General features: G+C 40.6%; 1 protein-coding gene across 1 annotated transcript in view; it reads right to left on the reverse strand.

The window, feature by feature from the left end:
• The window catches only part of FGF2 (fibroblast growth factor 2), a 34,530-nt gene that overhangs the window by 5,908 nt on the left and 11,497 nt on the right, over positions 1–17,125 (reverse strand). The window contains exon 2 of the mRNA XM_069796178.1: positions 5,785–5,888. Coding sequence (XP_069652279.1) covers positions 5,785–5,888 — 104 coding nt within the window. The remainder of the gene's footprint in view (positions 1–5,784; positions 5,889–17,125) is intronic.

The raw sequence follows: 17,125 nt of genomic DNA on the forward strand, positions 1-17,125 counted from the left end.
GGTGGAGGCTGGGAGACCAATACAGGGAATTACTATGAATACCTTTTCTTACACACTGCACTTGATCCCTGTCAGATAGAAGACACTCAACTGCATATGAAGCCCTCAAAAGGTAAGCCTGCCATTAACAAATACCGTGTGATGCACTTTCTTCCACACACAGCAGAAACCACTGATCCCTCGGGCTGACTGTACTGAAGAGAAAGAGTCTTCATTTTCAAATGATCCCACTCCTATCAGTGAGATCATCTAAGGCAGGCATTATCTACTGCAAGACTTCAGGCCACAAATTTTCCTGGATAGTTATTACTGCCTGGGGGACTTGGAACCCAGCTAATTTAACTGTGACTGGTATTTATAGCTGTTCACAGTCAGCTGAAAACAGGAAAGTTTATTCACTTTCTGAAATCCACCACCAAGACACCACATGGTTCCTCTGTATTGAAAACATCAGAGGACATACAAACAGCTTCAAGTAAGATCTCCTTCTGTAGGAAGAGGATGACTATGGGTGTTTAACTGCATTTATCCCGAGGCATATTCGCAACAGGAAAACCCCTGTCAGCAGATAGCATTGCTCTCATAGCGGTCACAGTGGCAAACCTGCCTGCAGAACCCACACTTTAATCAACAGAAATTATTTTTCTCAAAATTATCTTCTCAAATACAAAGATGGCAGAAGTTCAACACTGACAGAACTTATTGGAGCTGGGGGGGGGGGGGGGGCACTTTCTTTTCATATACACCGTCAGTCCATCAATTCAGTCATACTCATTTATCCAGCAAATTTTTGGGAATGCCAGAGGAGGAGAAAAGCTAGTCACTAAAAAGAAAGCATGTAAAATCTTGGACAGGAGGCAGGGAATGTGAAGCAATTCTCTAAATGAGCAGGCTACTCTTCGTTACAATCTTCTGTTAATATTCACAAATATGTAAATTATGCAACTAGAACTAAACAGTGAGCTTGGAACAACTAGACTTCATGCAGTATGCACGAAAACAGTATGCAAGAGAAGAGTAACTCCTCATATATGCCAAGTTTCTGTAACTACAAGCAATTAAGTCATTCAAATGCAGTCTGGAATAAAGTGATCTGTCTCCAAACGTATGTCTTCAAATAGTTCTTTTCCTCCACTTCAACCATTTTCAGATACAAATTTTGGTTTCTGAGGAAAAGAACTTTTATAAGAGGAAATCCATATGCAATTTCTCATTTCTGTAACTCACTAATATTTTTACATTTCAAATAGCAGAAATCAAATTAACAGTTTTCGTGATTTGTATCTTAAATAATCTTACTCAAGATAAACTGTATTTTAATGCCTTTTGTTCCAGCCATGTGAAAACAGATCCATCAATCATCTCAAGCCACAGATCCAAGCCTGAAATGGATTACAGCAGCCTTAGGAGGGCACAGAAACCGTATAAAGAAAAGTGTTTAAGAACAAAAACAAACGTTAAGCAGAGTTTAGGCAAGTTCAGTTCAATCGCCCAAGCTGGAAATTCTGGCAAAGAGACCACAGCAGCTGGCTCACACCTCGCCTTCACCTCCTACCCAAACTTCTGGAAGCACCGAGGGAGTGGGCGCCGGGGAGGTTCCGGGCAGAGCACGGCCTCCGAATGCCGCACCACCTGGTTTCTGGGCTGCGAATCCCCGTCAGGTGCGGTGGTGGAGCTGGGAAGGTAGGTCGGCTGCCTAACACCGGTGGGAACCGAGTCTCTGCGACCACCACTAGGAAGGAAACGGCTTCCAGGGCAGCCGGAGTGAATTTAAGCAGCCGCTACGAGACCCCACAAATGGACGAAAGGCAAATTTGCATGACCCCCTCTCCTATGTGCTAAATCCACAAAGAAAACACAATCGCAACTCAAAGGAATGCATTGTTTTTATTCAGCTTTCCTCCTATCTCTCAGGTTTAAAAGGTAAAATAAATTGAACTCCTCAAACAGATTCTTCAGGCAATTTATGGGTGTTACAAAAAGAAAAAAATCAAAAAAAGGTGAAAAAAGAAAAAAATTAAAAAGTTTTGGGTTTGGTTTTTTTTTTTTTTACAGTCATAAAGATATTTTGAAAGGTGCCATGCAATTCGCTCTGGACACTCAAGTCCTTATTTCTCCACAAAGCATACGTGATACCAGTGCTTTCCTACAGTACGTTGCCAGTGTAAATATTTTGATGTAAAAGTGAACATTTAGGCGAGAAATGATGGTTCAGGCTTCATGAACTCTGTATTCCCTAACATCTGCCAAAGGCGACATTTCGGAAGCTGGACTACTGTCCAGCGGGAGTGGGATGCCAGCCACCACGTTGTGAACCACAGCCCCTGGAAAAACCCTGGATATCAACGGGGTTTTTAAATACTCTTTGGTCTAGGCTGCATTCAAAGCGGTGATCTGGCAGCAAAAGCTTTCACAGCACATCATGAAATACCGGAACTCTACAGTCCTTCATGAAAAGGATAAAGGAAGGGAAAACACTTGGGGCAGTGGCAGGGAGCAAGTGCCACTCGGCGCCTGCCCTGCCGCCAGTCCGTGTTCTGTCTGCTGCCAAACAAGACCTCCATCCAGAAGAAGTCTGAGCAACTAACTAAAACACTGAGTGCTGGAGTTTTTAACGTTAGCAATGTTGGTCATAGCCGCGCTTGTACTACGGTCTGCAGTGTGCCACCGCTTACAGTAGCCAAACCATAACGACCACTGAAATCCTCACGGTGATTCACCCAGGGCAGATTAATTGACCGAAAGAGGCAGCAACTTCCTGCGACAAAGTTCTTCCTCCCTTATTTGCACGGCCAAACGCCACCCACTGACTGATTTTTTCAGTGCAAACTGCATCTGCCTTAGTATCGCATTATGCCAATTAACTCGTTTTGACATTTGGGACTCAGATTAGGAATTAAAATTCCTCAAGTTTGTTCACTCTCAAAACTGAAACCAGAGGGTTAACCTGTTAACTACCACAGCAGATGGAGTATGGCCCAAGAAAGATGATGATCATATTTAGCCTTTTCTAACTACCCAAGGGCCAGGAAATGAAGGTTATTCTCACAAATATTCTTGTACCACGATTTTAATCCATAACATCGAAAGAGAAGAATTTCCTTTCAAGTCAAGTCCTTCAGTCTGGCAACACCTGTCCGGTCATAGCAAAACCATATAACCATGACAGACAGAACAAACAGGTCATATCCTTAAATGACAAATTATTTCTCGTGAAACAGAAAAGCTAGTCAAAAGTGCAATTCTTTCTTTCACGGGAAATTTTGAGAAATTTCTTCATTAAATGAAATAATCAAACACATTTAATTCCATAAAGTGAAAATACTTCATTATTATAATTAAATGAAACTGGAAAGTCAAAATAAGCCATATTGGAAGTGAAATGTTTCAATTTTTCCTTAAAAAATCTGATGGAATAGATACATTTCTGCACAAATATTTTTATTTAAAACAGCATTTTCCAAGGGGAGGTTTTGACTAGCTGCATTAATGACCAGCCATTTTCTCCAGCGACTAAACTGGTCAAGATTACCTCTCCCCCACAGCAACTGAGGCTGTTAATAAACAGAGCATGAAACTGCTAAATTAAAAGCCACTATCATCCAGCTTTTAAGACAAGAACGCGATTCACTGCACCACCACACAAATCACCAGTGCAAGCAGTGATATGCTGGCTATGCAATAAATCATTTTACAAAACCCAACTTGGAACAAACCACGAAGACATGTCTCAGCAAAGCAAGTACAAAAACATCCAACTAGATGAAAAACAGCACTGAATAATAATTTGCAAAAGTATTTTTGAAATTGCTGATATATTTATAAAACAAGGACATTACGCAAATTGATGCTTGACACTGAAAAGTAATAAAAAAGAAGAAACAAAACAGATGTTAAAATGGACAGAACAGTACTTGAGTGACTATGGATTAGAGAACTAAATAGGTGTTTAGAAATTAAAGTTCCATAATGTTTTAAAAGAAATAACCAGAGGTTTCAGCAGATACAAATTCATGTGCAGTGACGAGATCACTTCACCACAAAGATTTCCAGCATACACTCTTTCAAAGCTCTCACTGAAACACAACACTGCTCAAACTGAAAAAGAAATGCTGGCAATTACGAACAGTTTCATGAATGTGTTTATAGGCAGAAAACAGTAGAGGCACAATTGGCCACAAACTGTTGGATATAGTACGGAAATCCTCATGGAAAAAAACATTGCCTGTGCTGCAGAAAATGATCATGAAATTGCAGAAGTATTCATTAGGCTGGTTGAAGAACAAAATGTTAAGAGTAGAGAGTTTTCACCTACGAAGAGCAAAAATGCAGAGCTGTACAAAGTAGTGTTTGCAGTAAACACGATTCAAGTAATACTCATTTTCAGAAACAAAGCAAAACAAGTGAGAAGCACAAAGTGACCCAACTTTACCAGATTTTGAGAGAATAATTCCAAGTGAACGGCAGATACTTTCCAAGCACATCGCCTTACAAGAGCCAAGCAGAAAAAACTGCTGCATACAGCTGCAAGGGAAGCATGTTCTACAACCAAAACCCACCACGCAACAGTAGGTTGGAAATCCCAAATATAAACACACCCAGGTGTTTATAATTTTACAAATGGTGCTAAACACCCTATTTTGACCATTCACTGTCGCTCAGGGTAAGGAGGGCAATTTGCACGGGAAGCCGAATGCCACCACCCCAGCACCACAGGAAATTCCCAATTATCCTTAATTCAAGAATAGCACAGTGGACGACTACTCACATTTTCTTCAACTGAGCTGTCACACAATATCTGAGTAAATAATGCTGTAACTTGAAACAGGTTCTTTAGCTGTATTCGCAGGCATAACCAAAATGGGCGTCCGGGAGCCAGCAACGCGCAGCGCGGAGGAGCACACGGGGGATGCCTGCTCATGTAAAATTGCTGAAGTGTTTTATTTGCCTTCAGACTAATTTCACTTAGGCACAGGCAGAACTGAGGGGAATCAGAAGTAATTTCTGCAGCCCTTGGCACAGGTCTTTCCTTAGCTCCTGTTCAGCTGGGGTTAGGAATTCACTTCATTAACACCGGTTACCGGTGAGGGCTTGCACAGAAGCTGAATGGGGCTGTGTTCAAGATACCAAAGCACCAACAAAATGCACGGAGTTTAGACTAAAGCTAGTCTCATTAGAGACTAGTTTAATTTACCTACATTTACATAACTTTTTTTTATTTTATTTTATCATCACATTTTCAAAAATGCTTTTCTTGCCAGTTTTCTAGTTTGGAAGTATGCACGACCAAAAAAAACTTGATTCTCTACAAAGAGGAAAATGAGAAAACAATATACACAGATTACTATAAAAAACAGAAAAGTCAAAATTTAAAAAAATTGGCTTTACTTTGTACTTTAAAAGAGTCTTTACAATCACTTCATGTGAAAGGAAGTGAAAGAGGAGAAAATTACTTGGGGGGGGGGGGAGGGAGGGAGATACTTTATTCATTTGTTCTTTCCATTCCCTTCTATACGTGATCACTATGGTTTTTCTCTCTCAGACAGGCCATTTAGTTCAATTTTGCAGCTTCTAGGTGAGGGCAGACATACCCATCTCTTCCTAGTTCATAGTTCAATTAATTGACAAAAGTTTTGCAGAGCTAATTTCTCCCTGATAAATCCCACACAGAGAAGTTGAGTAAGTCCTGCTGGAGGAAAGGTTACCCAATACAGAGTGAGGAGAGGACCTACCAACACAGACAGACACATACAGAGATAAACGTTAAAAAACCCCGCTGCTTACCAAAGCCAGCAGTCTGCCATCCTCCTTCATAGCCAGAAAGCGATTTGCACTTACACCTTTGATTGACACCACTCCTCTTTCTTCTGCTTGAAGCTGCAGTTTGACTGTGAACAAAAAAGACAGAAGTAAATTTTTACCACTACCGACAGTGAAGCCTACTGCTTCAAACCTAAAACCAGAGAAAGCTTGAGCTTCAGCTTGCAGCGAAGATAGTAAAACTTACAACCTCTAGCTTTCTGATCTCATTTTTCATCAAAGAAAATGCTTATTACAAAGAAAGTAGCTATTGTCAAATTGGCAACAATAAGCGCAAGTTATTCTTCTATCTCCGTTTCTCATAAAAGCAACTTAAAAACCCATACAATTCCTTGAAGGACCACATACAGCATGGTCAACTGCTCACAGAAAATGGAAATTTTTCACTGCAATTTTCTTACGGAGATATTTCTTAATATTTATAGAACAGCATCAGACACTGAATGCATGCAGCTCTATATGGCTAGATTGTCAGTGAGGCATGAGTCTGGACTATGATTAAGACCACTCAGGACCCTATCACTGGCTAAATGTTGTAGCAGTTCCCAACAGAAAAGTATCTATTAGTTTACATCATACATCCAACAAGTGGTTAGAATAAACAAACAGAAAGACCTGCAGAAGTACACAAGGATAGCAAAGACACAAGAAATGGTGTAATACACATTAGGAACACGAAAAGTGAGTCTATTTGAATCAATTATTTTAAAAAAAAACAACAGTCTTTTTTTTTTTTTTAATCTGTAAGGTTACATCACATAGCTTTTAGCTACTGCCTGTGATTTAACACAAAGTCTAAACTGATTTTTCTAGCCACAAATCACATCCAGTAGTTTAGATTAACACACAAATGTTCTCCCCTTTGCCCGGTTTCAAGCTGTAAGCCAAAAGCCGCCTCCACCTAAATGCAGAAGAGCTAGTTGCTATTTTTCTTCATTTTTCTTTCCTGATTTTTCCTGTCATTGCATTCAGAACAAGAAATAAATCAAGCCTTTCACGGGTTAAAACAGCAGAGCCAGGAAGTTGCATCTACACTTCATTTCAGCCTAACCTTCACAGGAGTATCTGTGACACTGTACCTCAAAGTTCAGGTTTTTCAACCATCAGCTACACAGGATGGGGAATACTACAATATAAAAAACTACACCAAATACCATAGAAAAGTTCACCAGATACCTTCTACATGACTTAGGCATTTGCGGCTCAAAAGAAATCTAAACACTCTGTTGAACTGCCATTTTTCTAGAGAAGAGGAGGAGGAAAAGGAAGCAAGGTACATGTTGTCCTAAACCTCACAGAAACCTTGCAGTACTCTTCCAACCATTTTTAGAACATCTCCTTCTGAAAACCTAAGTTTGATTATTTAAAACATCGCTTTAAAAGGGGAAAAGGCCCATACAGCAACTCAAATAAGCTCTTTGGACTGCTTGCAGCTTGACATATGGTCCTTTCTCCTCCCCCTCACAGAAAATATAAGCCCATTCCCTGCAGCTCTATCCCATCAAGCCAGCTTGCACAAGCAGTATGATTCAATGTCATTTCTGCTAAAAACAAACACAACCATTTCAGTAACAGTAGAACACAAGGAACTGGATCTCCCAAAATTCCTAGGTTTTTCTCTGTTCTGGATGGCCATCATTTCCAGTGAAACCTGCATCTGCAAACCCTCTCACTTAAAAAAAGAGCAATTAGAAGCAAGCCCAGCTGAGTACTGTTTTTCTGTACAATACTGTGCTTTCCTCCACAGTTCCACTAAAAAGGGATTTTTCAGAGCAGCTATACTTCTGTAACAGGAAGCAAGATCATTGCAACACAGGCATCAAAAATGAGGAATAGCTGAGAAACAGCTTCTCACCTTCTCGGGATGTATAAAGACAAAGAAGACTCTTGCCAAAGAATTGCAGCAGCTAAAGAAGGAACAAGCAGGATGTCAAAAGGTGGTACTGGTTATGTGTCCATCAGGTGTCTGAATGAAGGATATGACTCATCTGGTGCAAGACTGTCAGTATTTCCAAAAATTAACTAGGCTGGAACTTATCCTTGCTTCTGCTTGCATCCCAGAAATTATTTTTGGAATTAGTTAAAAACGTTTCTGATTTGAACACCCTATACAGAGATCTGACCGTGATAAAAGCCCAGCTAGAGGAACCAATGCCTGTGCTTCATTCACTCAAAAGTATTCGGCATCAGTTTGTGTTTTCCGATTTTTCTTTGAAGGGTTCATAAGAAACACATACCTGGTTCTGTACTGGTATTACAGCTCAGGGGGGAAAGTCTGGTGGGCAATATTGGTATACATCATCTCAAACATGAGTTTCCTTCACCTGCCTGCTTTTGTGGAGTGTATAGTTTTTTCTATTTAACCATGCGGCCGTAAAAAGCTTGACCTTTTAAGCCACCAGAATAAACGCTTGAAGCGACCGTAAATTTTGGAGTGGGAGCATCTCTTGAGATTCAGAGGGTGGTTGCTGCTTATCTGGGTTTTTGTTGTGGAGAAAAAGAGATTTTTGCAATACAAATGAAAACTTACTTCGTTTACTTCTGTTGCTCCTAAGGACAGGACTGAAGAAACTCCAACAATAAGAATACCAGGAACATGAAATCTTTAGGATAATTGCTGCAAACCCTTTTTTAAGCACTGAAATTATTTCGTCTTATTTTTTCCCTAGATACAGGCAGCCATCAGTAAGAGTTGCTTATAAATCCACTAATTTGTATACACAACTGAAGCCATATTAATACAAATGCTGCACTCTGAAGAAAATAAAATGGTTTATGAATTGTGTCTGTGGCCATTTTCCATAAATAAAAAAAAAAAAACCAAAAAACAAACCCTCTCACTAATAACTTCAGACTTCAAGGAATACAGAAAGCTCTGTAGTTGTAAAAAGTTAAGTGAAATGTTTAATTTCATCCCAGAATCAAGTATCCCAAATACAGCCCTCCCAAGTTATTAGGCCAAAATCAGACTTGTGAACAGCTTCAAAAACCTTCAGTGCAACTCCTTGCTCTCTGGGGAAGCAAGAATGTGGAGAAGTGCTCTGGGCAGGGACTGGGGGAAATGGACTTTTGAGATGTGCCCAAGCATACAGCTTTTACCACACACTTAACAAGAAACAGCTGTGTGAAATATCTGAAAAGTAATATTAATTACTGCAGTACAGACTTATGCTTCGTGACTTTCTCCTGACAAAAAAAGCACACCAACTCCTACAGTGTCATATGGGGCAAGAAGTTCAGATTCTGTAAAAACAAACTTTTAGTAAAGGTTTTTAAAGCCTGTAAAAATATTTGTATAGTTCAGAGAAGTTTATGAGAAGTGTTACTCTTTAAAAAGGAAGGGGGGAGGATTTTCCTGCAGAGTTTGAAAAGCACTACAATACTGAAAGCCCCAAAAGCAAAATCAGCCTCACTGGATCTTCCTCTCCAACTCAAAAAAAAAAAACCATGAATAAACAGAGCCAGAATAGTACTGTAAGTTTTTCAGGTTCAGCGTTATTTTATGGCTTTATTAATGCAAGGTAAGTATTTGCCACAGTGTTACGTTGATCTGGAGACGACAAGATACAATACAGCCTCATTAATCAAACATATTTTGCCCATGCAATAATCACCAGAAGCAACAATTTTAGGTTTAGCTCAATGCAACTTGGTACAATCAGTCGTAAGAGAAATGTAACACCGATGATCCATAGCTTTTGCAGCCTTTAGGTCACCAATAGCAATAGTTCAGACAGGGGCCATCATTTCAGATCTACTCATAATAATTGTTTTCAGCGTACCTGACCCTCAAAACCAGAAATGAAAGTAAACTAATTAAGAAGCTTGTAATCCAAAAAAGCAGCAGAGATTGTTGTGAAACAGCTAATTAACAAACTGAGGGCCAAAAAGGCACATTTTCCCAGTTATTCTGGCAGTCCTGTGGGAGGGCCCCCCTCCAGCACAGCAGTAACTTATTTCACTGTTCACATTCATAGTATGCCCTTTAATTTGTGATGAACACCAAGTGCGAGGCTATGGTCGATGCCTGCTGGTTTTGTGACAAGCGAGAACTTAGCATGCTGAGCAAACATCTTGAGGACTGAGGCTAAGTTACCACAAAGTTATGAAAATAAAAAATGTCCTATCCCCAGTTATAACCTACGAGACCTTTATGCACTGACACAAAAGGACTCATGAAATTTACTACTCTTAAGACTTTCTTTTGTATCTCTTCATAATAAGCCGAAGTATGATCATCTTCCCTTTTTCTGCCGAGTAAGAAGTAATGAAGCGCAAGACATACAAACTTAATTTCATGCCAAGGTAGAAACTCTGAGGAAGAAGGATAAAGTTGCGTCTTTGGGAAGATATAAAAAGGCTTAGAAAACATGAATGGAATGAAGTTAAGGCGCTGAACTATAATTCAGGAGACAGATTTAAAACCTTCCTTTGACACAAATTTCTAATACTGTAAGATAAAATTATAAGAGTATTCTAAATAATGTCTCCTTTGAGCCATTTCCTTGTTCCTGTGATCAGCACAATCACAAACCTGTTACCTGAACAAATGAATCAGTTAACAAAACGCAATTTATGGATATAACAACACAGTTCATAACACTGCAGTGAAGATTGTCCCAGAAGAAACCACCATACAGCCCTCTGACAAGTTGCACAGTTAAAAGCGCAAAACCAGATGTGGTATCATTAAGATGGAAAGAGAACAAGCCACATAAAGACAAAATTCCCAAACCAAAATTAAACTAATCAATAGGTATTTATAGCCTGCAGGACAGAAGGCATTGAACAAATTTTTAACCAGAAGATGATTGTTTAAAAGCTACCTGGCTCAAAAGCAAGAAATGCCTATAAATATTCCAGTTGTAGGGAAAAAATATACAGTATCTGACAGCACGCGATAAGCAAATCTCTCCTTGTTCACCCTGCCCGTGACATCAGGAGATCCCATCACATTCTTCTCCTTAGAACCATGTTTTCCAATTCCTCTGGGCCGTAATAAACATGGGAGTAGAGTACCACTAGCTGTGCCATGGCCTTCCTCCCTTAACTCACCCACACAGCAGCGGCACCACCATCCCTCAGGTAAGATCATAAAACTTAAGTGTTCAGGCACAGGAAAAACATGCAAATGTACAAATCAAATTTTTAATTATGGGTCCAGAGATTTATTTTAAGTCATTCTGTTATGATAATGAGTTTTTCCTCAAGTTTTGCAAAAGGATTCCCACACCAAAAAAAAAAAATCACAAACTGTTTGTCATCCTCTTGAACTGCAAAATGCTTTCCACAGGCAGACTGTGTCCAAATCCTGTCTCCAGCTGCTGAGGGTGGTGCATACCATTTCCAGAACATGGGAATTCATCTTACAGCAGCCGAGCTGAGAGAGCTCACTGAGCCCAGCTCTTCCACCAGGATCTGTGGCAACTTCTGCACCTCAACGCAACAGTCAAAACAGCGAACATCAATGGTTTTGTCAACCTTTCACAGCAAGGTATGTGAACCACAGCTGAGCCAAAATAAAGGAAGACTAAATCCTGTGAAACTTTTGACCGTGTTCATTTTTGACAGGACATGCAAAAGGAGTCCGAACTCAGCACCGAGTTGTCTAACATTGTTAGAGCTATCATTAAAGACTGTTTGTATTTTTATATATATACACACACGACCTTCTAAAGCTGTAAGGGCAATCAAATACTCAGAATTTCCAGATTTTATTTTACAGTCATATGTCTTCTTGCTTATAGTATCATCTACATCTCTACATGGCATATTATCCAAACAGCTACATTTACCTAAGGAGATGATCATTAGGAAAACACATCACTTTGGATGTAGCTTGAGTGAACCTATTATGCCTTCCAGTAATATGAGAAAGGATAGAGAGGGGACATTTTTTCTTTACAACAAACAGAGGCTGTGTTAAGAATACGTATTTGCTGATGTTCTGGCTGAAGAACAATATGAGCTACAGCCTAACCTGAATTTCCACTGAAACCAGTACAATTCGTGGCATTAAAGGATGTTGAACCACACTGCAACATGCACCAGAATGCCTGGTAGAGGGTTTTCCCCACCTCCCACTACACACAGCCCCTCCTGGACAAATACAGCTGTTCTGCATATAGACACAAATGATCATACAAGATGAACCTGGGGTTTTTTGCCAGCTTCCTTTCCATTAACACAGGAAACCTGCAGGTGCACCCTTTCCAACAGTGACACTCAGGCAGAGAGTCTTACCAGCATCTGAAAAGAAGAATGACTAAACAGTCGTTTTCCTTTTTGTTGTAAGACAATTTACAGAGATCAAACCTCTTCAAGACCACTCCCTGATATATACATTAAACAGGTTCAACAGTTTGGAGTGGGGTTTTTTGAGATCAGGTCCTGATCCTGTGACGTTAAACACAGACAAAACACTGACCGCACTGATGTGTTCCTCCCCTGCAGCCAGCAGAGCTCTGCAGGCACAGATTTCTGCATGCAATCATGTCATTAGTGGATTGCGGACATAAAATTACAGTTACACATACACGACTATCCCTCTTTCACAGGGTATACGGTCAGGACAGATCTGCAAGTTGTAGGTTAAACTAGCCAGCATATTTGAGAGAGAGTTACAAATGGGCATTTATTTCACAATTTGGAGAGACTTTTCTAAGAATATGGAAGTTGAAAAGTGCTGTTTAATAGCATTGTGGTTGGCAAGGTTTCAGATTTCTATTATGAACTGGATCTTCCCCATCTTTTCTTAAAGAGCTCAAAAAACTATTTCCCATGCAGTTTTGCATACGCCAGTGGAGAAAAGAATTTTACGGACAAGTAGCACAACACGGACAGAAAAGATGCTAGCAAATGTGGAGAATACGGAAAATGTGTACATTTTCCAAAAGTTCTTTTATTGCCCTGAGTGCTAGAACTGAAAAATTACACGTACAATGAAAACTCTACAGTCCTTTTAGAGTTCTCCCAACCCAACAAAGCTTTTTAATGGCCCAGACCAAATAATACTGCACTAACTTAAATGGTCCCAAATGGTTTCATTGCTCTGCATCATAAAGGGTTCGGCCAAAAATCTCCTTCAAAATCGGTTTATTTAGAAGATCTTGGCAACATCTAGCAACTTAATGCTTTAGCAAAAGAGAGCTGCACATTTTGGAAGTTACTCAATGCTGGGCTTGTACTACCTTTCTCACACACTCCCAGTCAGACATCTGTTGTTGGCAGCCGCAGCGGAGCAGTGCCACCAGCCTCCTGCAGCCCAAGTCCTTTGCCTGGGGCAATCAGTGTGCGTGAAGCCACGTGCTGTTATTTTACCCATAGCAGCTGCATTGGCTAAGATGTTCTGGGGCAGGAGTATGCCACAGTATCACTAAGGAAGAGAGAAAGCAAAGGTCATAGTGGGGAAAGAAAGGGACAGAAACATGTTAGGAAAAAAGGAAAGACAAGAGACGTAAAGAGCAAGCACCAGTGAAGACAGGGCAGTACAAGTGTGCAGTACATGAGGGTACTGTACTGGAGCGTGAGGCAAACTCCCGCACCTTAAGTTGGTGGAATTTGAGATGCATTAGCCAAAGAGACTCATAAAATCCCAATTTTGCTACGCATCCACAAGGAAATAGGAAATCTAATCACAACAGCAGAGAAACCCTAAAATAAAAACCAACCATGATCTCCTGGCTTTGGATACCTTTATTTCCTGTGTAGGTGTATGATTAAAGCCTAAGCTCTACTTCCACTATAATCTACCTAGTAAAGATTCCTACAAACAGACTTCAGTGTGGCCTAAAACCACAAATACCTAGCCACGGTCTCAGAATCTCACACAGTTCAGGTCAGAAGGACCCTATCTAGTCCAGCCTCCTGCTCAAGGGTCTCCATCAGTTCACAGTGAAAACCCTGTTGCCCCATTTTCACTACTGTCAAATGTATGTGCAAGCTAAATCAAAGCTCACAAGGGTTCACCGATATTTCCTGCAGTTACACCTCTTACCGCCGTAAGGCACAACCACAGCGCCCCACACACACGTACACTTGCAGCGGCTGCTTTCATGCTCTGCCGGGTTTTCCCACCACACCGAAATGCAGCTCACAGGGCAGGACCACGCAAGCTGGATATCCACTTTCAGTACCTCCACCCTTCCCTGCAGGACCCCAAACTGCCGCCCTGATTACCCTGAGGCAAGACACCAGCATCATTACACCACCTACATTACACTGCTCTTCACTGCTCTGCCTCTCTCACTTAAATAACCTTCTTAAGGCAGCAGGAAAGAGAACCCCTTTTCATGACTGTAGTATCACCATCAAACACCCTGAGAGAATAGGATGTGAAATGCATTTTACCAAGCGGACTCTGGGCCCAACAACATTGATCAGCCAATGCTCCAAGAGATTGTTTTGGAGTTTGTGAACTTCTCAACAGCAAACACATACCTTACTGCAGCTAACAGAGCAGCTTATGGACCCTGGAAAGAGAAGAGGAATCTGATACTATTTCAACCCCTGTTTCCACTAACATACAGCTGCTTTATTTGAACTAAAAAAGTCATTAGCAAAACACCTCTCACTTGGTTTACAAGGAGGGAGAGTTTATGTACCCCCTGAAAAATCCCAGGCTGCACGTCTCTGGATCAATGACTAGCATTACTGCACTCTCTGCTGTGGAAAAGCTAAACCCCAGCCAAAGGCTCAGGGCCCACCTCCAACATATTTGCAGAGGCCCTGTAAGGAAAATCCTTCCATGAGGCCCCCGAATGACACTGTGGTGAAGCTATTGCACCAGCTCCCCATCACTCATCCTCCTGCACCTCTATGCCCACAGAAAAGAATAAAGTAGCAACTATTTTGTGGTCTCACTGCTACAGAGGTGGACAACCTCTGGAGGGAGTAAGTACCAGAAATGCAAGGAAGTTCACAAAAAATGGGGGAAAAATAAGAATCAACAACGCTTTACGAAGTGCAACACCCTATGACCAAATTCCCACTCCCGCATACTCTGTGGCTGAAGTTGGCCGAGTCCTTCATGCTCGGGGCAACATCTACTCCCAGCCAGGTGTGCAAGCAAGACACACACAGAGTCCACACCTAACATAATAAACCCTCCCAAACCCAAGTGCTGGTTCATCAAAGGTACACATGCATCTACACACACACACACAGAGGAGATTAATACCCCCATTTTGGCATTTCCAGAGCCAAACCTGCCCACTGGGACGGATCCAAACGCTGGCGCATGAGCTGGTGATGCCCACTGTAACTTATCTCTAAGAATTAGAAATATCTTTGGCTCACTCTTCCCCACATCTAGTCTCTGACACTTTTTGATGTCTCTTTCTCAAAGACATACTATGGCATATTAATATCTTCCACTAACTGATGAGCTTTGCATTGACGTACAAGGCATCCCCAGTCTTGAGATTGCAAACATGAAAACAACTCTTTGCTCGCTTTCATACACTTGTCGTAAAACAACTGTGCCATCACCAGAGCTGCTGAAGTACGTGCTGCCTAAAACCTGGAACACATGTGTGTGTGGGAGAAAGGAGAAACAGATATGAAAAACAGCAAGCGAACCTTAGCGGAAGAGGTGGTCTTTTAATAAACAAAAACCACAGAACAGCAACAAAAACAATCAAGCAAATGAAGTGTCGCACTGAGAAATAGTGAGTCACGCTCCCGCACAAAGGCACATTTCTTTGCTTTCGCATGACAACATTGTAAGTGTATCTTTTTCCTTTTTGCCAGCCAGAGGCATAAAACCACTCGCAGACAGACCCAAGGTCTTTAAAATGTAAACATCTACAACAAAAATATACACTTCTGAAATATAAACACTTCAAAAAGTTCCGGTTACACTTAAGAGTAAATCCAAGGCTTTAAACAGGATAATAACTTGTGTCACTGTTTAAGTATCAACCCGCTAACCTAGTCTACCACATAACATGGACATTCACTTTAAGAGTTTTAATCTTTTTAAGTAGTACAAATACTGAATACAATGAAAATGATTTCCCTATTCAGGTTCTCCATCTGTTCTCATTTATATCTTAACCTCAATTCCTACAAATATCCAACTCCACCTAACACATACCTATCACACTGGGAATCCTCCCCAGGAAACACTGATTACCAAATGCACAGCATCCTCAAATGCTCCCTATACATTCCATATAAAGGACATTAAAGTCATCCCACAGAGGAACAATTTCAGAATAATGTGACATACATAATTTCTGGCAACAGTCTGGTTTAGTGCTCCTTGCCTATGTGCCCGTGTGTAAAACACATACAATTACATTTCTCCATTTCACATGGCTTGCATAAACTGGTTGATCGAACTACATCAAGTCCTTTAAACATTAAAAGCACTAGAGTTTCCGTATTCTGCTTACAAAACACAACTTGGGTATTTGTGCTGCCGAGTAAAGTAAACAGCGATTGCTTGGCATTACGTAAGAATTTCAAATGCCAGAAACTGCAAGTACACCATTGTATAAAATTGTTGTAAATACCTAGCTGCCACACTGTTTGCAGTCTCGTCGTCATTGCAGATGAGCTGACTGCATCATTTAAAGTCAAGAGGGCAAAACCAGGCAGAAAAAATTACTAACTTTACCAGAGGAGAACTTCATTCATTACTGAGTACAGGTAACAAAGCCTAGTCTCCAAGTTACCGATACCTTTATCCCACATTATTGATTTAGAAAAATGTTTGCGGGTTTCCTTATCAAAACAATGAATGTACATTCACACATTTTTTAGGACTTTTCCCAAAGGGCTTTTCTCAACAAGGGTAAGGTAATCCATCATGTTTCTTTCAACTGCTTTCACTTCATTTGCTATTCACTGAAGTAAATCACAGAATAACCACTTTCAGTTGTTCACCTTTAGAACAAAGCTGGCACAACTGTTTAGCCAACATAATGATGTAATTGACTAATACCAGAAGATGCACAAAGAACTTGCACAATTTCTGCTCCTTATGTTTGCCATGCATTCACTAATCTCTTTTTAACTATGACCTGGTTTTGACTTGCAGCAAAATAAACATACATAAAAACAAGGATGACCTGAGAGAAGCCCAAAAACGTCCCTTCAGAAGACCACGAAGGTAAAACGTACCATTTTTAAAAGGTGTTTTTAGTGCTCCTTCTTCACATACAACTCTCACAACAACTGTTCAGTAGTACATAGTATTTTAGGGCTGTAACTGATGTTGGAGCACTAACAGATTTGATGCGATGAAAGGAAAAGGCTGCCAGAGCAGTGGTCAGAAATTGCCAACCCATAGGCTTAATAA

This window comes from Haliaeetus albicilla, chromosome 1, assembly GCF_947461875.1.
Source record: "Haliaeetus albicilla chromosome 1, bHalAlb1.1, whole genome shotgun sequence".
Taxonomy (NCBI): Eukaryota; Metazoa; Chordata; class Aves; order Accipitriformes; family Accipitridae; genus Haliaeetus; species Haliaeetus albicilla.